Source organism: Megascapheus bottae, chromosome 4 (assembly GCF_031878675.1).
Source record: "Megascapheus bottae isolate mThoBot1 chromosome 4, mThoBot2.hap1, whole genome shotgun sequence".
NCBI classification, from domain to species: domain Eukaryota; kingdom Metazoa; phylum Chordata; class Mammalia; order Rodentia; family Geomyidae; genus Megascapheus; species Megascapheus bottae.
This window is the reverse complement of record NC_143512.1, coordinates 16055541-16082532: the sequence shown is the minus strand read 5'-3', so window position 1 is coordinate 16082532 and position 26992 is coordinate 16055541. Positions and strand designations below refer to the sequence as shown.

General features: G+C 40.0%; 2 protein-coding genes across 3 annotated transcripts in view; both read right to left on the bottom strand.

Moving 5' to 3' along the window:
* Positions 1 to 638: 638 nt before the first annotated feature.
* Nrep (neuronal regeneration related protein) lies at positions 639 to 25803 on the bottom strand. The gene is made up of 4 exons (XM_090331502.1): positions 25775 to 25803; positions 24405 to 24462; positions 6760 to 6837; positions 639 to 2444 (listed from the first exon to the last, which is right to left on the bottom strand). Exons 2-4 carry the CDS (start codon positions 24405 to 24407, stop codon positions 2319 to 2321), a joined length of 207 nt encoding a protein of 68 aa, XP_090187628.1. The 5' UTR covers positions 24408 to 24462; positions 25775 to 25803; the 3' UTR covers positions 639 to 2318.
* The window catches only part of Epb41l4a (erythrocyte membrane protein band 4.1 like 4A), a 773501-nt gene continuing 770948 nt past the window's right edge, over positions 24440 to 26992 (bottom strand). For both annotated transcript variants that reach the window (XR_016535219.1, XR_016535218.1), the window contains 2 exons: positions 25775 to 25814; positions 24440 to 24462 (listed from right to left, as the gene is read on the bottom strand). The gene's annotated coding sequence lies outside the window, so the exon portion shown is untranslated. The remainder of the gene's footprint in view (positions 24463 to 25774; positions 25815 to 26992) is intronic.

Here is a 26992-nt window from a genome sequence, read left to right as displayed (position 1 = left end):
TTGGCATGGACTAAAAAATACGATAGTTGGGGCCAGGAGTTTGGCCTAGTGGTAGAGTGCTTGCCTAGCATGCACAAAGACCCAGATTCGATTCCTCAGTACTACATACATAGAAAAAGCTGGAAGTGGTGCTGTGGCTCAAATGGTAGAGCATTAGCCTTGAGAAAGACCAAGGACAATGTTCATGCCCCGAATTCAAGCCCAGGACTCACACACACACACACACACACGCACGCACGCACGCACGCACGCACGCACGCACGCACGCAGAGAGAGAGAGAGAGAGAGAGAGAGAGGGGTAGCACACGCGCATAGGGTGAGAAGGAACAAGTTTGAAGGGTGTGGGAAAGCCCTGAAAGGAAGACTATATCTAGAAATGAGTTTTAGTCTAATTTCCTTTTGTTTCCAGGGGCAGTTCTGCTAATGCCATCTTAATGATCGCCTAGCTGAGCCTCTAATCTTATAAAACCCTCCAAAGGAGACAGGCATGAAAAAGGCAGAACTGACTCTATCTCTTTTGATGTTTGCCCTTGGGTTTCGCTGGCTTTAGTCCTGGCAGCCTGGGAACACAACAAATTAGCATGAATCGGTGTACGCATTAAAAAGTGAGACTCTTCAATGACAGCCAGATGAGACAGTTATCATACAGCTTGCATATTTATTGAACAAATACTACTAAAATAGCTAAAATACATTGGGTACTTGTGAGTGCATCAGTAAAGATCACATTGTTTACAAAAGCCTGCATGTTCAGCAGCACACAACTGCAACTCTACATAAATGCCACAGATGCAGAATACTGTTTTCTTGCTCTATTTACACAGCTGATGTACTTATTCTAACAAAGGAGAGGGGTGGGGGAGAGGAACACGAGGGAAACTCAGGCCAGTGGGGGAGCAAGGAGGAAAGTACAAAGAAATGTAGCGCATGCAGTCATCAAGTTTAACAGTCAGAAGGGAGAAACAGATCAGAACAAGGCCTGCCCTGTCAGAGGAAGAGCTAAAAGACAGTTGTATAAAAATTAAGGTGGGCTTTCAGACTGGCTAACACAACAACAATTCCATGAGTAGATGGTATTATCTGATCTGATTTTTTTGTTTGTTTATTCATTTCATCAGGAGCAAGGACAAAATTGCAAAATCTACCCCCTTGTGTATCAAAAACTGTCAGACAAAAGAGAGTGCTCTCCCTTTTACCATAATTACTTGTCAAGACTTTTTTTCCAACTTAATTTTTGAATCAGGTGTATAATGTTCATTATTCCTACTTAAATTCCACTGCCTTGGCTCTCCCCCCCACCCCCCATTGGACATTTTGTTAAAAATGTGTACCCTTCCCCTTCCCCCAGATATTCAGTCAAACAGAAAAGAATCCAAAGAGACACCCCAAAATGCCTGTAAAATTATTGCTTTTCTTTCTCTAAGTCAGGCAGGCGAGGCTCTGGAAAGGAAGAGATTTGGTAAGTAAATTACAGTTTTGCAATTGCTCCCGCTACGGTGACTGCATTGTCCGTGAGTGCCAGCCAGCGAGACGGCAGTCTCTCACACTTGGTAGCATTCATCCAACCTACAACACTGAGGAAGAAAGCCACACTGAAGACACAAGGAAACAAGTCAATCCAGTCTAGAGAACAACATTCAGGGAAACAGAGTACCAACACCTTCTTAGAACATGGAAATAAAAAATAACTCCATCAGAGCTACCTCGCCAAGGAGCATGTTGAAAGTCCAAAATAGCACCATTCATCAGTGTCTCAGGTCCTGTGGCAGCATCTCGGTCACTTACCACAAGGAAACAATGAGTTTCAAACTACTTCTATACATCAAAAGAGTACATGGGTAAAATATAGAGATATACAGACAATTGATGAACATAAACTACTAGGTTTGTTACATCTAAATGAAAAAAAAAATGGGGACTCTCAGCCTCTGCAAAAAAAAAAAAAAAAAGAAAAAGAAAAAAAGCAGTCAGGAGCTGTGTGTGCATGAGAAGGCAGTGTGGACCGGTAGTGTGAACACGGCAAGGGGTTTGAGTTGTGGAAGACATTGTCATAGCGAACCAGGCCTGAAGGCCCACCTGTAGGGGTTTGTAAACGTGGATTCACAGTGTGAAATTCTGAGCGTTTTCACTTGAGTCAGGATGATTAAAAACTGGTGTGATGATACCTGTTTGTCCACTGTAAATTCTGTAAAGCAAGGCTCAGAGTCCCGTACTTTCTTCTTATACTTGATGATTTACACAGAAAAAAATCCCATATATGATACCATGACCTCATCAATACCCATACACCATAGGTAATACAAATGGAGGTGTCACGATTAAAAAGAGTGGAGGTAACTGATACGCGGGGTGTGGCGCTCGATGCTGCCCAGTGGAGTGAGGGGGGCAGCGTTGATCTCATCTTGCTTCTTGCGGTTCACTTCCTTTGGGACAGGAAATCTTCCCTATAAAGCCGGTGGACCCACATATAAACAGACAAGACAGACAGACACACACCAAAGACAAACTTAAGTCATAGTTCTGAAAACATGTTTTTCATTTTTTGCTTCTCCCACCCACTTGTCAGCCTTGAACTCCTGCAATTTTGCCGAGTTTACACATTAAACACAGTCCACCTGAATGTAAACATTAGGTCTGTGGACACGCAGCACTGAAAACACGAGCTGCCGTCGCCTCCACAGCATCAAGTGCTCTGTGAATGATGGGGCCGCATGCAGGGGGCAGCACTCCTTGGAGTGAGATTGCTAGTATGAGAAAGGGCTCGTCCTTAGATGCTTGTGGTAATAGACAATGTTCTTTTAAAGTTTTGTATTACGCGGATGTTGTGGAGTCTGTTTTCTAACACACAATAAAAACACTTCAAAACACTAGGTGTGTTTGATAAGCACACTTCCTATGCGTCCCAGTGGTCCCCACCAGTAGGTACCGAGGAGGGGAGTGTTTGGAAAGGAAGTAGAAAAGAGGAGGGCAGTGGGAAGACAACTGCATTAAGTCTGGGTTGATTTGAGCTATTCTACGCCTCTGGCTGACGTTCTGCATTTCTGACTAGACTCATCTAAGCTCAGTGTAACTGATGATGCTGGAGGGGGCTGTCCGTGGAGGGCCACAGCCAGGAGGCCAGTGGGTAAGACAGTGAGTCCACTGCCCAAGGAATAAAAAGGTTACAAGGCACCACACAAAAAAATGTGTGCCCAAGCTGGGTGGTGCATACCTGTAATCCTTGCTACTCAAAAGGCTGAGATCTGAGGATCCTGGTTCAAAGCCATCCCAGGCAGAAAAGTCCATAAGACTCTTCTCTCCAATTAATCACCAGAAAACTGGAAGTAGCACTGTGGCTCAGGTAGCAGAGCACTAGCCTTGAGCTGAAGAGCTCAGGGACAGCTCCCAGGCTGTTCAAAAATAACATTGCAGGCCCTCTTCATATATGAACACAGTCAAGACTTAACAACAGTCTTAGCTAACTAACTATTCATTATAAGCACTCTTCTTGGAAAATAAAAATGATCTTTTGTGGTTTGAAAAGTCCTGGTTTCAATTTCCTTTTTTTCTTTTTACTAAAGGAAAACTCTTTGTAATCTATAAATTAACATATTTAAATTTATTCTTAAGAATTCAAAAACTAGTAAATTCCAAACAATGTGAAACTAAATAAATATTTTCTGGCAGCTTCAAGCTGAACTAAATGCAGGAAATAATTCAACTTCAGGAAGCCATCTATATTGCATAGGTTTTTCTGTATAACACATCTGGTGTGCCTAACTTTAGTTTTAAAATCTTTGAAAGCATACAATATTTGTAGGACCCAGGCTCCACACAGCAGATACTTTAATGCTCAAGTCTTAGGTTGTAATTTCAGAGGTTATTTTGGTATCATTAAATACTAAAGGGATTAGACCAGAAAATTAGAATTTATCACTCATACACATTAAAGAGCTTCATAAAAATTCCAGAAGAATAGTAATATTGAGCAGCTTCTTGTAGTTGTGAAAATAATTTTTTGGTTTTGAAATCTTGGCATACAATCACAAAATTTAAAAACAAAATCACGCTGGGTGCAGTAGCAAATACTTATCATCCTAGCTGCAGCCAGAATGATGAAATAGCAAAATTAGGATCCAGGTGCAGGCAAAGAGCAAGAGACTATCTCAAAATAACCTATGCAAAGGGGCTGTAGGCATGGCTCAGAGGTAAAGCATCTGCCCAGTAATTTTAAGAGCCTGAGTTCAAACCCTAAGACTGCCAAAAGAAAGCCACGGGTATCTTTAAAATAATGCCACAACTTTCAGTTTACCCAGTAGCATGATTTAGGATACAGCTAACTCTGTTTTGGACAAATGAAGACCCCAATGGCTGTTGTCGCTCTTCAGGAAGAAAGGAAAATCAAACACTCACAAATGTTATTTTTCTCACTCAACAAGTGCATTCTTTTACACAGCTGGCCTTCACACTGACTCTGTTCCAAAGTGTATAGATAGCACATTGGTCTGTCTCTGTACAAGTCTAGGCTGACTAACCTTTTACCAACATGAAAAATAAGCAACCTGAGGAGGGGCTTCTGGAAAGAAAAACTAAAGGAAAGTACTTCAGATGTGAATTTCACATTTTTACTACTTGTTTCTCTTCTGAGGCCCCCAAACACTCGTGCATTTCTTCATTTATTATTCATGTTCGGAGTGATTGAGTACTCTATTAGAGTATTAAGCCTACAGGGTCACAGAATCAAAACCAGTCTCTGCCCAGTCTGCCTTTAATTAACTTGCTGTATGGGAAAGAATCAAGTAACTGGCTAACAGCAAGGCCATGGTGGCAGGTCAGGCAGGGAGGCAGGGAGGCCACTGTAGGACTTTGACAGCAACCAGGGAGACACAATGACATCTTATTTCTCCAGAAGTAACATCTTACAGGAGTTCACGCAAAAATAACTACTGCACATAGCTGTTCATAAGAGAGAGGAGCCTGAATATGTGGATGTAGAAGGCTGGGGTGGAATAGGAAGCAGACAGTCCGGTGCCTCCCTGGGGAGTCCAGGCTGCCCCTCCCAGAGGGGATACACTTCTGGATGGCTAGCCCTCCCTCTGATGACTACTGGCCTGGTCTCTAGTTTCTCAATAATGTGCACTGGACAGGATTTTCATGCTACTTATGCAAAGGGGTGCTTTTCCCGAAGGAAACTGCTGAGCAAGGAATACATATCTTATGCTTGAAGTGTGATTCTCATAAGGGTGGAGGAGAGGACTTAAAATAGTGAAAAGCATGACTCTGGAAGGCCAGTGTGCTCACTCTGGAGCATGCCTCCATGGAGGCAAGGTATGGCACTGCACTGGCTGTCTGAAAGTTCAAAACAGGCCCGGGCCACTAATGTCATTAGAGATCTTGACCTGGTCTTGCCCATCTAGTTGATATTTCCAGTATTAGAGAGAGGATCCTTGGACCTCTGAATGAGGTACACATTAACAATAACAGCAAAAGGCTACAGTTTGTCTTCCCATTTCCCACTCAGGTGCCTCAGAGTTAGCATAGCTTGATCTGACCCAGTGAAGAATGTCTCGGACATATATTTCAGTATGGTAGGGGTTGCACCTCAGTGGTAGAGAATGTGTTTGGCATAAACAGGTCCCTGATTTGAGCCCTGGCACGGACGCTGCAGAAGGTGTGGAGGAGGAGCAGAGTGTGGCAGAACTCTAGTATTTTAGCTCTCTTCCACTCAACCATGTAAGAACAGGTAGGTCTAGCTCAGGAAGGCCCCAAACTATTTTGTCCATCTACTTTCTCACCAAGTATTTCAACCTTGACCTTCAGAAATTCTATAAAAGATTAAAAATGATTTAAGGTTGTTGGTTTCTTTTTTCAGTTTAATCTGCCAGTTGACTGATGCTCTCTCTCCAATTGTGCCTGTTAGTAACAGAGAACTGTTGAAACCATTTAGTGTAAATAAGAGTTTCTCAAATTTTAAAATACTACTCATAATTGGCGGGGTGAGGAAACTTTGCCATTAGTTAATAACCCTTGTGAAACTTCTGAATCAAAGTTTTATGACTTTTAATTGTGAAATCAGCAGGTCAATGGCAAAAAACAGTACTCCTACCTCAGGTCAAACTGATATTTACTTTGGCAGGTAAAGTCCAAAGGTATTTACAGGCAAAGCTAGTAGATTATTATATTTAAAATTAATTTTAAGAATGGTGCTAAAATCTAAAAGAAATATTTTCAGTTTCCATAAGGCAGAGAATTGCTACATTAAAATAGCTCAATAATAAATACCATATTTATCCAAAGGGATTCCTAAAAATTAGGGGGTGGGAAACATAGCAGTTATGTGATTCCTTACTTTGTTTCTTGGACGATCTAGTAGGCAAAAAATGCCATCAATTTAAACTTTTAAAAAATCCCAGTCCCAAACTATCTCCATCTTTCAATTTTTAGGTTATTTTATTTGTGTTTGTTTAACCCAACCCAGCAATAAAGCAAATTTAAAATTTGCAAACTGCACAAACTGCACATTTTCCATATAGGTTCTATGATTCTTACATAAAAATTGGTTTTTGATTTATTTGTCCAGAAAGCTAACATAAATTTTGAGAGCCACCAGACTTTAAGCTATGATTTTAAGATACTTGTTAATAACAAGATTATCCCAGTAGGATATTAACTGATTATTTTTAACAATGTATAGTAGATATTACTGAAAAAAGAAATGTTTAGTTTTCTATGTTTCTAGCTTGCAAATGGTGTTTATGAATTGGTAGCTAGAGATCTTACCTTAGGAAGATTTCCATCCATTTCCTTGTCTGGAAATAGTTCTTGACTGACCCAGACAAAGAGTTCTGGGTAATAAACCTGTAGAGACATAAGAGTTACACATACCCAGATTAAAAACAAGATGCTCTCTGAAACCACATGGTATCAGGTTAAAAAGCTCAATTCTTTTCAATGATCACTTATTCCCTAATACAACTTAGAGCACTGGGGAAACCCATTTCCTCTTCTAAATTGGTAGTGTTCTTCTGGAATGTGCATTGCACTCGGGAGAGTTTTAGCTCAATGTCTTCCAATAGAGCAGAGATATCAATCAATGTTATCGTTAGCAGGCAAAGTAGCCGCTTAATGGCATGTCTGGCAGAGTGCACCGAATAGCCAAAGAGGCCTTTCAAAGCCACCTATGCATAACAAGTATGCCTGGAACACTCTATGTTTATGAAAGGTTTCCAGTACTCATCAAACACTATGCACAAAGCAAAAGGAAGAAGGGCAGAAGTAATTCATACTCTGTCCAAATACATGAGGCTTCTAATAGGCCGTATCCATCTGTCTGAACAGGCCAATCATGGGACAGAAGGGGAGGGATCTGGTCAAGTGCTGCAGGAATGACTGGAGGAATAGGAGTTGATGAATTCTGTGGGGCAGAAGAGCAAGGGCAGGGAGGCAAATGGAGCAACTGGTCTTTACATACACATGGGGTGATTAGTGTAAGAGTGCTGACCGGCTGCTTCTCATCTCTAGGGAAGACAGATTACAGTGGAAGAAAGGGCTTAAAATTACACACTACGGATTTAGGTCAGCTATAAGGAAAAACCTGGCACAAGAATTGTTAATTCACTATAAGAATTTAGAGAGGAAAACTGTGAAATCCTCTTTATAAAAAGTTAGAAACGGAATCCAACAACCATCTGTCAGAGCTAATTCATATTTAATTCAACCCTGCCAAAGAAAGGGATGAAATTAGATAAGAATGCTTCCAGTTTTGACTCCTGACATTTTGTAGATAAGCCTACCATTTAACAAATAATAATCAAGAATCACACGTTATTAATAGATTAACAAACAGACCTAGGTGTCATTTTTGGTTTTGAAAATTTTGCATGAGCCAATTAGTCCATTTGGTTAGGAGGTCTGAGGTAGGAAATGTAGATAACTTAGTTCAGTCTTTGGAACAATAGGACAGTTATATCTTTGCTCTTATCACCTCTACTGTTTAAAGTACATCTATCTACAAAATAATTTTGCACAATTTCTTAATTTATTCTGATAACTAAGCCTGTGAATAGGTCTTATTTTCATTATATCAACAAGAAAAAAACTCAAAAGGATAACCAACTTACTCAAATCAACGTCGTCTAGGATAGGGGAGCAACTAACATTAATTCTCTAGACTTGCTCCCTGCTCTGATCCTTCCCATGTCCTACTAATCTCATATTACCCTAGAAGACAAATCATCTACCCCTTTTCCCTCAAACTTGCACCAGTCCACAGCCCTCACCCACTTTGTGGTCTTAAACACCTGGAAGCTTGTTCTGTTCTGCAGGATCTTTGGATGCTTTGTTTTCTGAGCCATGGCGTTCTTTCAACCCTAACCTTTCTTCATCTGAAAAGAGTTCCCTCTCTGCAAACTCCTTCTTGAAGAATTACACTGCTTTGGGAAAAGTGGCCATTCCTGATATTTGCCCGAAATGGATGAAAAAACCAACAATAACAAAATTAAACTCTAAAATATTCAAGCTCTTTTCAAGATGTAGATTCATAGCACCTAAAAAATGTCAATTTGGCTTTTAGCATAGGAGACCCCAAACTGAAATCCATTTTAAGTTTAATTGCTATGGGTTGCTAGAAAATGATTGCTTTTCAAAATCACTTAAAAAAACAGTCTTAAGCACAATTTAAACTATTACAAATACTAAATGAGAAAAAATTTTCCTTAGAAATCAAAATATTAATAAAATTCATTCAAAAATGTAGGCATATGGAAGCAATGAAAACCAAATATAATTTCTTGTGCTTTTTTGGGTGATTGCATTGTACTGCTTCAGCATTTAAAATCTAGGTTCCAAACATCAATGCTAAATTTATCAATCTCTAGTTTGTAGGACAAATAGCTTACCTTTCAGAAAACTTTTTACTTATACTAGTGATTTGTTTTTCCAATACCTCTATTATTCTCAAGAAAATGTCAATGGCTTTTTATCTCTCACACTCTAAAGAACTGGAAATATAAATAAGCATTTGAAAGCAAAACTCACCATTAAGGAAGCTTTTTCCCTGCCTATTTATTTTTGACACACATTAATTTGGCTACAAGTTGAGCCAAAGGTATTTCTAAGTAAGCTTTTTTTTTCCCATGTGCTTGAGCCATAAAATAATAATTGCATTCTTCAGGAAAGATAAACTTTGCCTTGTAGTTTTGTCAGAACCATAGCTAAAAATGGTCAGGACAGAGAAGTGTGAATTATACCCCGAAAATCTGCTTTGGTAGATCTTTAGATGCAGCATTAAAAGCCATAGGATTATTTCTTTTTGTTTTGTTTTGTTTGTACCAGTACAGTTAGTTTGGGGAAAGGCTGGGTAGTGCTGGAAATAAATGCTATCTACATTACAGCTGTGTTTGTTCTTAGGCTTGTGATATTTCAAGACCCTAAAATGAAGGGCCAAAAAAAAGATCTATTGACAATTATTATCCTTGCTCTCAACTGGCTCAGGCCTGACCTTTGGTCCTGCACAAGAACCTCAGTTTTCATTTCATTTACAGTGTTGGACACAGAGAATGGAAAGTCATAAGCAAAAAATATTCATTCATTTTCCTGCCCAAAGGTGTCATTTGAATATATTGCATTTTCATTTCCTCATCTTCCCATCTAGATGTCTTATAGCTACTATTTTGGTTCATCTGCACACAATCAGGGACACAGTACCTTTTAAATTGGTAATGCTGAAAAGTGATCACTTTGCTGTCCCAGATTTCTTAGTAGTCCCCATACATTTGTTCGCCAAGAATTCATAAAATAGCTGCAACCTACAGACACAGACACTGCACAGAGACTGCATTTGGTACGAGAGATCACACGTGGCTAGTTTCTGCTGCCTAAGAGCTTACAGTTAGGGTGAGGTACCATAGAGAGGTGACTAAGAGGTCACTTTAAACAGATAATGTTAAACATGGGCTAACTTGAGTCTCTTCAAAATTTAAATAGTCATAACCACAGTTACCCAGGAATGCTACTGAAGTCAGAGATAAAATCTTCACATAGGTAATTAAGATTGGGATGGGTAACAACCTAAAGTGTCCTCCTAAGAAGAGCCTAGGGATGATATGTACAGACACAAGCAGTCAACAGCCAGAGAGATCTAGAAAGAAACAAACCCAGCCAATGGCTTGATCTCTATCCCTAGCTTCCATTGGGAGAAAATAAGTTTCTGTGGTTTAAGCCACTAACCTGTGGCACTGATAGCCCTAGCAAACTGCATTAAAAGTGTGCTCTAAGTTCAATTTTTAATCCTATAAGGCAATTATTTCTTGATAAGAACTATCATTGATAGCTTGTACTTCGATTCAAAAAATAAAAGGTAAAAGAAAACAGTTCATTCCAGGTTCTAAAAAATATGCAAAGTAGACTACTGCTGAACTTATTTTAAGCTTTACACTTACAACTTTCTGTTTATTTCCCAGTAGCATGGTCCACATAGAAAATCATTTTAAAAGTTCTTTGACATGTTTCCTATCATTTCCATTAAATAATATGTAAAATTAGAATTACATCTATTACCGGTATCTAAATTTGTATTTTCACTTACTGGTTTTATCAGTGTTTCTTCGAGGAGTCAGTTTTGTGGTAATGACCACTAAAGGTTATATCTCTATTCAATACAAGTCTATAAAGGTTATATCTCTATTCAATACAAGACTATAAATATAAATATATATATAATTTTTACTTTAAACATATCTTCAAAAAAATCTAAGCATAAGTTGAGCGGCTTGATTGTTAATGACCATAATTGCAACATTAATTTTACTCTTATTGGGGTTCTTTGTGTTCAAGGAATGTATACACATTACCTTTTTATGACTTAAAAAGCCTGGGTGCCCACCCCCTGCAATTACAAGAGCAGACCAGGATAGCAGGTGTCCAAGTTGCATAATTAATTCTCTGTGCAGCAAAGGCTGTATTTCATAATCTTTCTGCCAATTAAACAGCCTATGCCTGCATATATATACATGTTCTATTGTGTCTAATTGGTCTTGATTGTGAAACCCAGTACTATAATTTAAGAAGCCTTTATGTATATATACATAGACTTCATTTGTGCAAATGCCTTTGAAGTAGCACTATAAGGCTCTTCCTCAAAAGCCACTCTGCCTCCAGGTAGTGCTGGCCATGTGAGGGCAGAATATAAATTGAAACTTTCAATGAACCACAAATATCATTAAAAAATTCTAAACAGCATTATATGAAAAATGAGATGGTGCCAAAAGATGATGTACAGTACTGTCTCTCTAGAGACAAAGCCTCAGAGACACACCTAACCCAACAAATGCTTCAGGAAGAGAAAAAAACACAGTATGAAACATTGCCACTGGGAGAAGATACAAGAAGCTCTCACAACAGTAGTGCACTCAGATGGGATGTGTAACCTTACTTACTGGAAAAAAATGCAAGTGGCATTGCCTAAAGTGGCACACCTTCTGGCTTGGAAATTAAAGAAAAGATGTGTGTGTGCATGCATACACACACACACACACACACACACACACACACACACACACACTCACAGAGCTTGCTTTGGTAACCATGGGTAATTACAGAGAAAGCACTCTGGCCTACTACTTGAAAGATTGGTCTTTGTGGCTCTGCTCTACTACAATACCTGCTGCCATTCACAGAGTTTCCATAACCTGAGAAGTCTTTAACATGTAGAAATAGGGAAGGGGGAAAGGGAGTGGGGAGACAGCTATACTATAAAGCAATGATAGCTCACAAATTAGTTAAACCTGTTCTCATGCTGCTTTGCTTTGAGTGAATATTATGTTAATGTGATAGGCATAGAAAATGGTAACATTGTATTCATATGATACAACAGATTATGTTACTGCCCAACATGATATGAATGCTGAAGACGGAAAATTCTTTTACATTATGAACTGGAGTATCTGGAACAAGCTGTGCACTTTAACAGCAGAACCTTCTAAATTCATTCTGCTCACTGTAAAACCACCTTGAGAGGAACCTGACAGCTGTGGAATTTTATTTGGAGACTTCAGCTAAAAGGAAATGAAAACCTCACTGGCAACAAAATGAAAGTGTTTACCTGTGAAATTAATTGTCAGCATAAGGGGCTTTCTCAGTCACTACGCTCCACAGCATAACATTCTGTTTGTTTGGCTGTTGAGTCTTTTAAAAATTTGATTTCTAAGAATAACAGCACAGGCTTTCAAAGGGAGAAACAAAAGGAGTCAGAAGCAAGCCACAAAAGGTTAACAATAGCATCCAACTTTTCTTTTTGGCCACCTTTTAAAGCCTTTCATTACATGAGTTTTGGGGGGCAGTGTGGGAGCAGGTTCAAGGCCAGCCAAAGCAGTGCATGACTTATTGCGGTCTCATGAGCACGGAGGTCTCATGAGCACGGAGGTTCGCTGCAAGTGTTTATGTTGTACAAACTTCCTCTGATGTCAGACTTATTCATTTCCAATAGAAGTATGTTTAGCCCAAAGCAGTCCATCTGACCACTCCAAAAACAATCCCAAAAAGGGATTCATTGGATCGAGGAATTCTCAGATTTCTGCCAAGGCACTCTCCCCTGGACGGGAGGTCAGCCTGGTATAATCTCACAGCCAAATTGCGGCTGGACTCAAGGAAGTGAGTTGAATACTTCAAATCTTGATTTTTACTGAGTGATTTTTTTTTTTCAGCAGCAAAGACAAAACAAAATACAAACAGCTAATAACAGCCCAAAGTAGAAGGAAAAGGACAAGAATAAAACCTCGGGGGAAAAGATTGCACAATATCTAAAAAGAGATTTCTGAACAAAGAGAAAAAATAAAGCAGCTTTAAAAATTCTGATTTGAACTTCTGGGTTATGAATGCACAATAAAAGGATGTTTGATTTTCTTCAGTAATAAAAACAAATGAATAAATGAGTAAACTAATAAAAGGAAAAGAGTAAAAAAAATGGAGCCCCTATTAACTTCAGCCAAAAGGCCCTTCAGGCATTTAAGCACAACATAAGTTTTGCCTTACCCTCATGACCTTAACAAATATGTTAATAAAAATCTTTTTTTTACCTATTTGGAGTAGAACCAGAATAAATATTTACTTAACACATCTGAGTTCTAAGTCTGGATCACCTTATTCTACTATATGAAACCATTTTTATTCGTAAGCAACAAATGTAAAACAGTATAGCTCATGATGTTTCTCCAACTTTTAAGGCACAGGAAAAGAAGTGATGAATAATTAAACATAAGCTCTCAATCATGCCCAGGACACCAAACTGAGGTTGTGAATTCCAGAATGGCAGCCACCAGCAAAGCCACCTGCTCTTCCAATGTTTTCCAGTACTAGAAGTCTGGAGCTGCAGGGTTTTTTTCCCCAAGCACATTCCAAGGTTAATAAGCAACATCCATACTTGCTTTTGTTAGCTTGTTTGAATAACTTTAGGTATGCTATCCCATCTTCAAATAACTACTAGAAGTCTATTACAGTCACCAAGACTGTATTTTTTTCCTTTTCCTGTTCAAAAGTTACTGTGCCATGCATTCAAACCTTAGGAAAAATGTTCATTAATGTTGAATAATAATGGCAAAAACGCTATTCCTTTTCTTAAGGCCCCAAAGACTAGCAGGATACTTATTTATCTAGACCTCAGATTTAGGATTTGGGATTCTCCTCTGATCTGTGTGGATGAGAAGACAGCCTGCTTTTGAAAACTCTCAAGACATTCCAAAGTATTTCTCATGTTCACATGTACAAGACCATGCTTTCCAGAAAAATCTGCTTGCTTTTTTATTTTATTTTTTCCCCCACAAAGGCTCATTCCAAAAGAAACTATTCACTTTTTCCATCAATGCTCTGTCTTCTGGTAGCTACAACCCCCTCAGTTTTTAGGAAAAATTCATTTCATCGTTCACTGCTTGACTCATGCTGTGCTGGCTATTTAATGACTGATATCTCTTCAACAGTAAATAGCATCGAACAGACCACTAACTTCACAGGAAAAGTGGATTCTGCTGTGAGAGGATATAGCTTCCCTTCTAAGAAGTTTGACCTCTGAAATAAAAAGGAAAGTAATACCCAGATGTATATCAGCATCCTATAAATGCTCAGGCCAAAATGAGACTACTAAGAGGTTTCTGATAACCTTTCCGCTAGGAAAACTAGTCAATTGCCCTGGCCCCCCTAAAAAAAACCTTACAAGTATAGGAAGAATAGGGTAAGATTAGAATGAATGTGTTACATATCTATTATTCACTATCAGGCTTTCAACCCTATTGGGTACAGCAAAGTCTGACTGCACAAAAGCTTCTCTCTGATGTTACATTCGGTCAAAGTCATGGGAAGTAAAGAAGACCAAAGTGAGGAACCAGTCACTCAAAGGCATAAGGCATTTCAGCATTAGGAGTCAGAAAAGAAGCAGACATTTCAAAAACTATAAAAAGTGACTGCAGAAGAAATGCCGAAGTAGGAGGCAAAGTGTCCTGCAGAATATCCTATCTTCTAACTACCATGGAAAAAAGGTCATACTGCAAACTTAGATCTTCATCCCAAATCCTGAGTGAGTTCACCCACAGACCTCAGAATCCTGTTGTCTTTTTCTCTTAAGTCTTTCTACCACCATGGACCAACCATCAAAATTACACTTCCCAAAATGAAGAGAACTAAGTGATACTGAGAGTCGTTGAACCCACATAGACAAACCTGTGGGAAGCCACAGTTCCCTGTAGAATATGCATTAGGAGTCCATTATAATTAGAGCATTTTGGTTCTTTCGGTCGATTCTTCATCTCCCATTGCTGAGGATGAACACAGGGCCCTGTATGTGTTCAGCTCGTGTTCTACCACTGAGCTGGAGCTAAACAACACTAGCCCATAAATGACTTTTTGGATTTTTAACTTTTTAGGCATGTGCACTAATTTAATCCTGATGGGTTTATTGGGAAGATGAAATGAACCAATACATGTAAGGTGCTGGTGACAGGACCAGGGCCCAGAAGTGGAACCATAATCCCCCTCTTAAACATTTTAGAGAAGGGAAGAGAGGTAGGGAAGTAGCCCTAGGTCATCTAGTGAAGAAAAGGAGAAGAAAACCCCATCACCCTTTCTACAGACCCACCTAACTGCGTTTAATCTGCTCTATATTTTCCTCAGAGGCACTCGAAGCATCTGCGGGAGGGCCTACTGGAACCTGGAGGCCATTTTCAGTCCCTCAAATAGCTCCTGAGCATCTCCTCTTAGTGCCCTTGTGATGACATTTACATAGATTTCAGACACCTACTGTCAAGAGTAATTTTCTCAAAATTATTTGCTGTTTGCAGTTTCCAGTAAATAGCCACCCTTTAATGCAACTTACCTTAAAAAAATGTTGGAGAACACAGAAGGATTCCTCTCCAGTGTGCAAGTATTGCTAGATCTGTTAAAGCAAGACTAATCATGAAGACTTTGGACCTAACTTTTAAACCCTAGTAACACTGGTAATCACAGTTTTTTGTCTTAAAGTATTTTCCTATGGTAGGGACATTTTCAGCCTAAAACAAATTATCAATCACTGCAAAAAATTACAGAGAGTACTTAACTGAGAAACTAAATTCTTTTAATATGACCTCAAATAAACTCTCAAATAGCTCCTCAGATGGCCAATGCATGAATTAATTCAATTAATCATCTTCTTTCATTAAATTTACTTGAAATCATGTTCACTATAATTTTACCTTTTGAAATTCTAGTCTTATAAACAAACAGCTAGAACTGGAGGGGTAGCTCAGTGGTGGAGCACTGGCCTAGCAAGCAATAGTTTCCAAGTTCAAGCCACAGTACCACTACCAACACCCAAAATATTTAGAAATCCTCTTTAGCCAGGCACCAGTAGTTGAAAAGTAATCCTAGCCATTCAGACATTTAACATTTGAAGATCTTGGGTTCAGAGGCATGCTAGACAGACAAACATGCCAGACTCTTCACCTGCAAAAAAACCAAAGTTGGAGATGTGTTTCCAATGGTGAAGTGTCACCCCTGATCAATTAGTTGATTAATTAGCATCAAATAATTGATGCTAATAAAAATGTGAAAAATAAAAACAACTAAAAATCTTATTTTTATTAGTGATGCAGAAATACAAACCATACACTACATAAAAGGAAAAAGTTGTCTTATCTAAGAGGAAGAAAGTAAATACTTACTAGATGACAGTGGCAGTAAATACACTCCTGAGAAAGGTAAATTCAGAAAGAAAAATAAGTTCCACCTGATTGTAGTTGAAAATTTTGAATCAATGGATTAAAAATCCAGACAGTTCTAAGGACAGAGTAATAGAAATATGCAGATGGAGTAACAAGCCAATTATTACTCACACCATGTAGATACCGAACAGCAGACAATCAAGTATTTAGCCCTCAAATTACACACCGAGAACCATGTTCACCCACAACTACAGATGTGGTATAAGAGCAGTTGGTCACTTTCGTAAAAATTCACCTCACTTATCAGTTGAACTGTATCTATGATGACAAAGACCAAATTACATTAACTCTCGGGTTGGATTTATTACAAAAATGTAGACTGTCAAGCCTCTAAAAATAAAGTTAAAGTTTATAAAGCAGACCCCATATGTGGGGAAAAGAAGAAGATAAAGGCTCAAATGAAGATTTAAATGAAATGATATAGAGACTTGGCTACCAGACTACGATAACACGAGCAAGCAATTTAAGATTCAATTATCAAGAACAGAGAAAAATAGGAAAAGCCAAGACATTTTATGACGTATAATTAGACTCAAGAATCCATAGAGTGGCAAGAAATGGAGACTCAGTTCAAGTTTATAGCATCTAGGCTATGAAAGTCAAATCTAGGCAATTAAGAGTAAACCCAAGAGGCCGGGAGTTTGGCCTAGTGGTTAAAGTGCTTGCCTAGCATGCATGAAGACCCGGGTTCGATTCCTTGGTACCACATACATAGAAAAAAGCTGGAAGTGGTGCTGAGGCTCAAGTGGTAGAGCCTTGAGAAAGTCCAAGGACACTGCTCAGGCCCTGAGCTCAAGCCCAGGATGGGTAAAAAAAAAAAAAAAAAAAAAAGAATAAACCCAAGAAAGTGCTTAAGAAGGATCAAAAAATATCTGAGCAGAATTTTGCATCCCATAGAAACTGAATTAGTTAGGCATTTAATATCAATTGCTCAATCAATTAATCAAGAAATACTTACTGTTAGGTACTCGATATTTGATAGACATTTTTCAATCCTATAGAATGAACATCTTATCAAAGAACAAAGAAAGCAAAGAAGCAAAGAAAACACTTGTGGGGTTTTTTTCCTTTCAAAAAGTTTTTTTTTTTTAAAAATCTAAGCCACTAAATCATAAGACATCTATTCAGGAAAGGGTTCATCTATAATTCATCCTTGGAAATTCTAATTGATGCTGCATACCATCATAGACCATTTGTGAATTCCCAGTCTAGTATTCATTTCTCATCCAGGATAACTGGATTCCTACAACGTGACAGGCACTAGCCTTACTGTTCAGCCATGTACCTCCAAACTCACACAACCAACTGATACCCTCAGGTTCAGCATCCACCTGACTGATGTGCACATGAATTGACCTTCAGATAATGATTTCAGTAAGTTGTAGGATAATTTTCAGTAGGATAATTTTATGGAGGACATGAAACAGTGCCTTTCAGAGCAAGTATTTCATACCAAGCCCCTCCTAAGGTCATGTTTAAAGTATATTTAGTTTTTCCCATTTAACTACTGACTACAGTTTTTCCTTGACAGGTGGCTTTATGGACTATCAATAAAGTGGCATCTTCTCTTTATTTCTCTTTCCTGTCCAAGAATGGGATCCTTAGATTAGATACCAAGTTCACCCAATAGAAATGTCCTCAAATGCCTGGACCCACTTTGGACAAAACAACTTTTGTGTATTTCTCCCAGGGTAACCACTGAACTATGGTACTTTTCCCTGCTGGAATTATATCAAACTCAGTTCAGCTAGGAAGGCTGTTACCTGCCCCAGTAATCAAAGGACAATGGTGTGTGATGGTGATGTGTGAACAAGGGGCAGCCAGCCACAGCAAAACTTCTGTGCACATGATGAATCTCCCCCATGTTTTAATTACCTACTGGGGAATCTGCTTCAGTATTTTTATTGGCAACAACTATTTGCTTAGGATCCCTTCCTTTCCACTAAATGTCTCTGGTTCCCAGTTTCAGCCAAAAAGGAGCAAACAGACCTTCCTTTCTTTGGCTGCACTTTAAATATCTTTTCCAATTTCTCCAATGCAACCCTGTGTAAAATACTCTAAGAAAGTGAGAATGAACACCAAATCAAGAAGTTTACGTGAGGGTCTTAAAAAATAGTTCCAACTAGCTAACCATAACACTTGTAAAGAAAAAGGTTAAATGAGAAAGTTTTCCAATAGAAAGCAATTATTTTACTTTCAAAGACTGAACTTCCTTATGAAACCAGAGGATTCTGCTCTCTACTGTCATCACTGCTTCAGACTAGCAAGAGACAGACTGTCATCTGCTGGAAAAGTCTCACTGATAACCTAGCATGTAATGTCCCTTCACAGGCAAGGCTTTGGATGAGAGGTGAGACCCTACTTTAAAAATGACTGTGTCAATTTGTTTAGCAACCTCACTTTCTAGACTCTCTTCGAATATCTTCTGTTTGACACAGTGTGAAAGGGATTACAGAATTTATTCTGAGTTGTGTTTATTGGACATATAGATTTCACTCAAGTCTTCCTGTGATCTCCCAAACATTGAGCCACCTAGAAAGTGCAGTAAGGGGGGCTTTTCAGAAGTGAAAATATAATCAGTACATGATCATCTCATTTCCTGGGCTGAGTGGTTACAATTCTTTAGAGAGTCAGGCTGCTACTAATCCCAAAGCAGACCACCCCACTCCAGCCAGAAATGCCAGATTGTCATGTACCCATGCTCACTGACTTACAATGCATTTAGGCACTCACTGTTCCCTGGGAATATGGCAGATCCTGGTCAGGTATGAAGGCAGATCATCCTAGTTACACAGACTGGGATCTACCCCGGGAACCCCATTAGAACATGTCCTTCAAGGTTGGGTGTCTTTCCATTTTGCTGGAAGAGAAACTCATACCATTTCACTAGCTGTTCAAAAAGTTTCCTCATAGTGACAAAAACTTGTCCACCGCTGAATTCACCACCCTACCCACAGTGGAGAAAGAGAGAAAGGAAGCATCCCTGCCTGAACTGCTACCAAATAAAGGAAGAGATTTAGTTACAAGGGGGTCGTTGTTTCAAGGTTACATGCAAAATAAGTTTGCATGTAACCAAAAGAGGACACAGCTGTTTTATATTTCTAGATTATTCCTGCTGGGTATACTGGAGTGGTTTATATAGTAGCGGTCATTGAAAGCCAGTGGCTTTATTTTTGTCAGAGGCTGTATTCCCTATAGAACCAAGGAAGCAAAGGCACAGAACAAAGGACTCAGGAAGCACATTTAAAGTAGCAAGTAGCCTCATCCCTCTAAGAAAATATAGACCATAATTGCTGCCAATAAAGGATTCTTTCAGATAATCCTGGCAAATCTGCTCATTCAAAGAAATGAAACTGATGGTCTGTACCCACACGGTCGTTGAAAAATCTTATTGGGAATATGAGGTAGAAGAAGGCACAAAGGATTCACGGAGTAATGCTTACCTGTGTCACTTGCGCTGAGAGATGAACAGATAAGTCAGACATTTCAGAAGGGCTAAAAGTACTAGTCCTTTTATTCCATGTTGATCTTGGAGCTCGTGCCTTCTAAGGTGAGATAAAATTCCTCCAGAATCTCTCTTGGGCTTGATTTTTCCGAATTTGTATGTGTTACATGTGAGACTCACATTAGATGGTCACTGGATTACTGACTACACGAGTACCAGCCTGTAGGCCTCAAACTGCAAACAATCTTACTAAGGTGGTGTTTAGTGCCTTTCATATATGTGTCTGTGTAGTCAGGAACATTTGGGAGAAGAGAGGCAGTGAGGACATGAGTAGCACATGCCAGCACCTACTTTGCTTCAAAGAAAGGAACATGGGGGCTACTTCTAGGGGCTGGCATAGTAAGCAACCCCCTGTGGTGCAGAAGATATTGCAGACCTTGCTGGGATTCACCAATGGAACAGTGACCACTTTCTCAGAAGGAAGACAATGTCATGTTCCCTTTCCCTTCCCAGTTCCTTCTAGCTATATACCTTCTATCTTCCTACCACCCACCCCACCTCAATTAATGATTAAACAGTTTCCAAATTCAAGGCAGAGAAGCAGATTAAAAATTAGAATCTTGCAATAGATCATGACTTGCCAAAATGACATAGTCCAACCACATTTGATTCATTTCCTCCTGCCATATTCCAGTTGGATTTGCTGATAAGACTTCCTTATCCCCAGTCTTTTCTTCTTACAGCACAGGAGTTGTGAAGATAATTCAGGTAAATCTTTTCTACTGCTACTTCACTCCAGTAACATTTCAAGTTACCAAAATGAATCAGGCAGAATCAAAAGGTTTTTATGAAAGGCATAACTATTCAGATAATTATTTCAATCTTTCATTTCCCTTGGGCTTTGAGGCTATGACCTAAAAGACTAGGACTAAGCAAGCTTAGTACTTCCTTCCAAGACTCCCCATAGTCCAAGGCACCTGACTGCACTGCTGACGTGCCATGACCCACCAAATACCTACATATACAACATTCTCAGTGGTCATGTAGTTCAGCAAAAATGTATACTTTAGACATGTTTTCCTCTTTTAGAAATATTTGTATTTGGGATTTAAAAGAAATTCTTTTAGTATGCATAATGATGTGATTTATATTTAACTTATTAAGAATTATATCAAGTTACAATGGAATGTTACTTTGAGTAGCTGTTTATTCCAAGATTTGTACTTATATCCCTTTCCTACCTGAATTATCTATATAGCTCAAGAGGAAGCTGTACTGGGATTAAACTCAGATATACTATCTCTACTGTCCTAGTTCCCCAAACAGTTGCTAATCCTCACTGTGCACAGGAAGGCTTGGCGAAAGAGAAGATAGGATCATATAAAGTTACCCTCCTTGATACTCTTCAGCCTCTCCAGAATCAGCAGTGTCCAGAGCAATTTGTCAATTTACATTCCAAACCCAATGACAATGGCTACCAACAGAACCCAGCAGATCCCAATCTTTTTCTTTAAACAAAGAAAGCCTATGTTAATAAAGACATTAGTAAAGAGTGTCCTTATAAACTCATGAATGCCATTTCACAGACTATACAGAAAACAGAGCACGTGAATGGTACAACCCATTTTTGCAAAAGCTCAGCCTGCCACAAAGAGAACTTAAATTGTTTCCATTCTTTAGGCCTCTGTTAAAACATAACAAGTAATGTATTCTTATGCTACTCCAAGTCTATGGAAAATACATACCAGGGAGGCAAGTCTACTATATAGTAAGGAGGGTGATCTGATTCGAATTCAGGACTTAACACGTGATTAAGTTAGTTTCCAAACTACTCAACAGGCTCAGCTACTTATTCTGGAATATTTCTTCTTGTTGATGTAGCTGAATCAAGTACCTTTCACATAAAATACCTATGTCAATAATAAGAAACTAAAAAGAAACAGTTCTGTAAATTAAAATTTAGCAAAAAGCCAAATATAAATGAAAGATGGCTGAAGATCTCGTCAGACTCATAACTAAAAAAAAAAAACAACAAACTTCAGACGCTAGTCATTGCAAAAACATAAAAGGGGAAAAGTGGGCATGTTTCCTAGAAAGCTGAAAATTTCAGGTTGGAGAGTGAGTTATTGAAAAAAATATTGGTTCAACTAAGATACAGGAAACTCTACTCAGAATTTATAATTGTAACAACACTGTTGGGTTGTGAAAGTCCGATGTCACTTTCCACACCATGATCCTCAGCTGTTATACCCTAAGAGGCAAATACACCCAACATAAGGTGGTAGAATTTTTGTTGCTGTTTTGGCATTTATATATACCTACACACATACACACATATACATATGTATATGTATTGCAGAAAACACACTAAAATTCCTGCATCTCTCCAAATTATTGCTAAGAAACATCATTTTAAAGAATATGACAATCTAGATGTTGAATTACAATCTGAAGAATGCTGGAGTCTACTCATTAATTGCTTACACTGGATTCTGTTGATTATGAGTTTGTATTTGGAATGGTCTCATTACACATACAAAAGTTAAGCCTTCTTCAGTATTTTACATTGGGTAAATAAAAATGTTTCTTAAAAAAGAAAACAAACAAGAAATCTGTACTTATGTATATTCTGGAGGTGGACCAGGAGTTAAAGCTCCTAGTTTCCTCACAGTAATTTCTATTGTAGGTGGCCGAGTCTTTGCTCTATGTAAGCTGAGATCTGAAAAGTAATAAAAGACTTAACAAGAAAAGAAATAAGGATATTACCTTAATTATGCCAAAAAGAAGAAAGAGGTATAATATATCTGGTATCACTCCTCTAAAAAATCAATTGTAACATTTTTTTCAGCAACATTAATATGTGCAAAGATTTAAGAGCTCAGACCTTTCAGAGTAAGAAAATTGCTAGAAAGTCCCTTGGAATCACCCACAGACAATAACTGTCAGTGGTTTCATTTCTGGCGGTGGACTTGAGCCAAAAGGGACTGACATCTTGCTGAAAGGATCACCAAAGAGTCCTGAGATTATTTTTCATGGGTAAAAAATCCTTCCCAAAGCAACAAACTGGAATGGCCATTCTGCCACCATACAGAAAATGACAAATTGTAAGAAATAAACATGTAATATTAATTCATATTTGCTTTTCTGAATTCAAATGGTTCCAACTTTCATTTTTGGTCTCTGGCACGAATGCTTGCCTTCTATAATGCTTAACCCACTCTTTACTACAGAAACATAATATTTACTCCAAGTCTAGAGGGTTAGTTTTGGCAGGGTCAAATCATCATCTGACAAAATGGCAACATACAGCCTTCATGGTTTGTCTATGGCAACTCAGAATGGAAGACTCTGGCATATATACAAGAGGAGGTAAGGTGATGTGTTCTAGTGAGAATAAAAGAATTAAGTAAACAAAAATGCTTTCCAGCAGTACATTTTATTACCATCCCATTACTCTATGACAATAGCTAATCAGGAATTTAATAGGAAGTTAGGAACTGTTTGCACAAAGCCCATTGATTAGTTTAATTTTGCCTTCTTCACCTGCTTTGTCTTTCTACTCCAAGATTCTTAATTGAATCATTATCAGACTGGTCCAAGCCAGACCTACTGTAGTTAGTATTCTGACACCCAGTCATTTAAATAACAGGTGAAATACACACCACACACACACACAATCACACAATTTAAATCTTTACTTGTTAATAAGAAGAAATCTGAACTCATTTAATTGCCTATGATTCATTTCTTTTTCCTTTAAAAGCTTATTCTTGAATATTTTCAAAGAAAACATGAGTATATTGGATTCAATTCTGATTCACTAAATTCTACTCTCACTTCAAAGAAAACCCTAACGCTACACTTGAAAATCACACACTTAAGTGGGAAAGATATTTTTAAAAGCATAAACACCTGTAGTAGGGTGTACTGAATACTTCAGTGAAAAGCTTTATATATTTCCATTGTTTTTCTAAATTCAACCTTATTTCTCAAGAGGAAAATTTTCAGTTTAATATACATATTCACCTGATTTAATGTGTATTCTCTCTTTTACTTCACTGAGCAAGAACTCAATATTACACTGCCTTCTTTATGGGTCATATCCCTTATTTGAAATGGCTATCTTTATACTCAGAGGTTAACATGCTTCACTTCTAAAGCATGTGTAATGTCACTTGTACACAAAGTTACAAATCAAGGGGTAAAAAGCAATGGTATATATTTTTTTATAACAAACAGCACATAATAATTTACAATTTCATATTTTCACAAATATTTGCTCTTAAGGAAGGCATATACTGTTGCTGACTAGTTACACACAGATTCCTTAACTTTTGGATAAGTTCTGCCTATTTGTACTCTGAGACCCATGGCTTTGTTTGAGCCCTGCCACCATCATCCCCTTCACACATGTCACAATGCATCACTTTTCTTAAAGAACAGAGTAGTTCTGGTTGAGTTCAATCAGTCTTTGCTCTGAGTGATTTCAGTTTTCTATTCAGAATGACTGCAAGTAGAAAGATCTAATTCACCACATCCAATTCACACAAACAGCTGTAGTGCACACTTCCCAGTCCCCACATGCTAGAGATAAAAATCTTTTAAAGGTCAGATGAGGTAGGAACAATAAAGGGTTGAGGAGGGTGAAGGTGGGTGGTTGATATTTACAAGCGATTTAAAAAAAAAAAAACCAGATAAGAAGCTACTGAGAATTTCCTCTGGTGGCCAATTCTTACCATTTTGAGAATCTTAATAGTCTTAGACTTCTATTCTCTTCAATCCAGGGAGACCAACCTGCAAAATATATTTAAATATAGTAGACACACTGCCTCATCCGTTTCAGATCAGCAAAAGAAAAACAAAAATGTCCTGATAGAGGTTATAGGTAAACAACCACTCTTTGTGGCTGAGGTAAGTTACAGGCAAATGATGAAAACCACTGGGGCTCTTGGAAAGCTGCCCAAATGGCCCATAGGTTGAAACAGGGACAAAGGAATCCCTCAGACCTGGCTCTGCACAATCCAGGGCTATTCTTAAGTGGCTAGCTCATCTTTAAATTAGAGGAGTTGAAAAGGTTTCGCAATTTAAAAGTAGAATCAAGCGATAAAAATAGATTGTTTTCTGGCTTCTCTTTGTTCCCAGACATACTACTGGCAGTATATTTGCAATCAAAGCTACAGAATGGGGATCAGCCTTCCACCGTAGTATAATGCCTCAGAGTGGATATTTTTGGAAATGGCACTGCATTACATAACCTTCCGTGCTTTAAAAAAAAAAAAGAAAGAAAAGAAAAGAAAAAGAGAAGGAAAAATCTACACAGAGGAAAAGTCAGAAATATATACCATTGTGCCCTTCTCCCTGGATCGAATGTACATGCTGCAGTGAGTCACTCTCGACCTTCATGCCATCAGAACACAGCTCTTTTGTTAATTAATATAAGTTATGACAACATGAAGATGAATGGAAAAACGAAAAGTTCTCACAAAGGGTGTCATAAACTCTTAGAGTTGTTTTATACTGTTGTTATACATGCAAATCATGTAATTATCCTCGCCAAGAAAAAAGCAGTCATTTATGTGTAGCTTTCCCCCCCATCCAAGTTCAACTGCTTTATTTAAAAAAAAATGCAGAAAAAAGTGTTGCAGGATAGAAAGCATGAAGACTCAGTTGCAGTAGTGTTGAAGAGTCAGGCAGAAGAAGGATGCAAGGTACAAATTCATTTTACAAAGGGGGGGGTCTCTAGTATGCACCCAAAAGCATTTAATGCAAAGAAACAAACCAGTTTCTAACAATGAGCCAAGAAGAGCAACGTGAACCACACCAGCAAGCAAAACCCCACCCCTTCTCAAAAGAATTCATTTCTCCTTCTGAACTTGAGCATTTTTTTTTTTAAAAGGAAGCGGCTCAAGTTCAAGTCTTGCCTTGCTGCAGCAGCACCCACCGGACAGAATGTCTGGAGGGTCTACGTGTGGCTCTGGGAAGATGAGAGGGCAGAAGCAGCCTGACCTCCGCGGGGTGGGAGAAGGGTCCAGCCCGGAGCCACGGCCCCGAGTCCACACAAAAGAGAACGCGGCGCTCCCGCCCGGGGGAGGACGGGGATACTTACAGACAAAAGCCCGCTCCCGGCTCACTCCTCCTCTCTACACCTGAAACACAAACGGGAATGAAAAAGGGCAGCGTGCTAGAAAGACGGCTGAGGGGGAGGGGAAAGGGGTGGAGGAAGGGGGGGGAGGAAAACAAAACCCCAAACCCGCTTCACTTCCAAGAAGTGCAGCCTGGAGCCTCGGGAAGGGGGCGGGGGGGGGGGGGGCTCGCCCTGCCTGCGCGCGCTCTCCAAGTGTGTGTCTCCTATCTCTCTCCAAATCAGAGTCTCTCTCTCTCTCTCTCTCTCTCTCTCTCTCTCTCTCTCTCTCTCTCTCTCTCTCTCTCTCTCTCTCTCTCTCTCTCTCTCTCTCTCTCTCTCTCTCCTCCCTCCCCCACATCCCCCCCCCCGTTCTCTCTCTCTCCAGCTAGTGTACTAGGGAACAATGAGCTAATTCTGATCCGGCTGGCACGGTGCCACCGGCCCGGCCCCGCGGCCCCGGCGCGGCCGCCCGGCGGCCAGACTGCTTACTCGGCAGGAATCGGAGGCTCGGGGGCCCCGCGGGCGAGCGGCCAGCACGCGCGCGCCCCGGCTCCCGGGCTCCCCGGCTCCCCGCCGCCACGCCGCGCGCCCCGCGCAGCGCCCGAGCCCCGAGGCTGGTGAAGGACGGACGCGGACCCGCGAGGGCCGCGGCGCCCCGGCCCCACCCCGGCCCGGGAGCCCGGCGAACACACGCCCCGGCCCGGCCTCCCACGCCCTGGCGGGCTTCTACGCCTCGATGTGCGGCCGCTTTTCAGACAAATAAGGAGGCGGAGGAGGCGGTTTGGGGGCGCGCCAGCAGCGGAGGCGGCCGGGGCGCTGCACAACCCCGGCGGGCCGCCAGCGCCGGGGGGAGAGGCGGCTGGGTCCGTACTGTAATAATAAACCTGCCGCGGAGGGCATCTGAGGGAAATAGGACAGCGACGGGCCGCAGCCGCCTTCCCTTTTATGTGCCTGTCCTGGGCCAAGCAGAAAATGGTGCCCACGGCGGCCCAGAACCGCACACAAAGGGCGCGCCGCACGGGTCCGCCGCCGGCCGCCCCCCCCACCCCGCAGTCCGCGCTGAGCACGCGCGCTGCCTCCGCCCTCGGGGAAGCCCCGGCCGGGAGCGCCCGGCTGCAGGCCCAGCCCGAGTTCTGGGGCTGCACGTGGTGCTCACACCCGCGCGCGCGCACACACACATACATACACACACACGCAGCA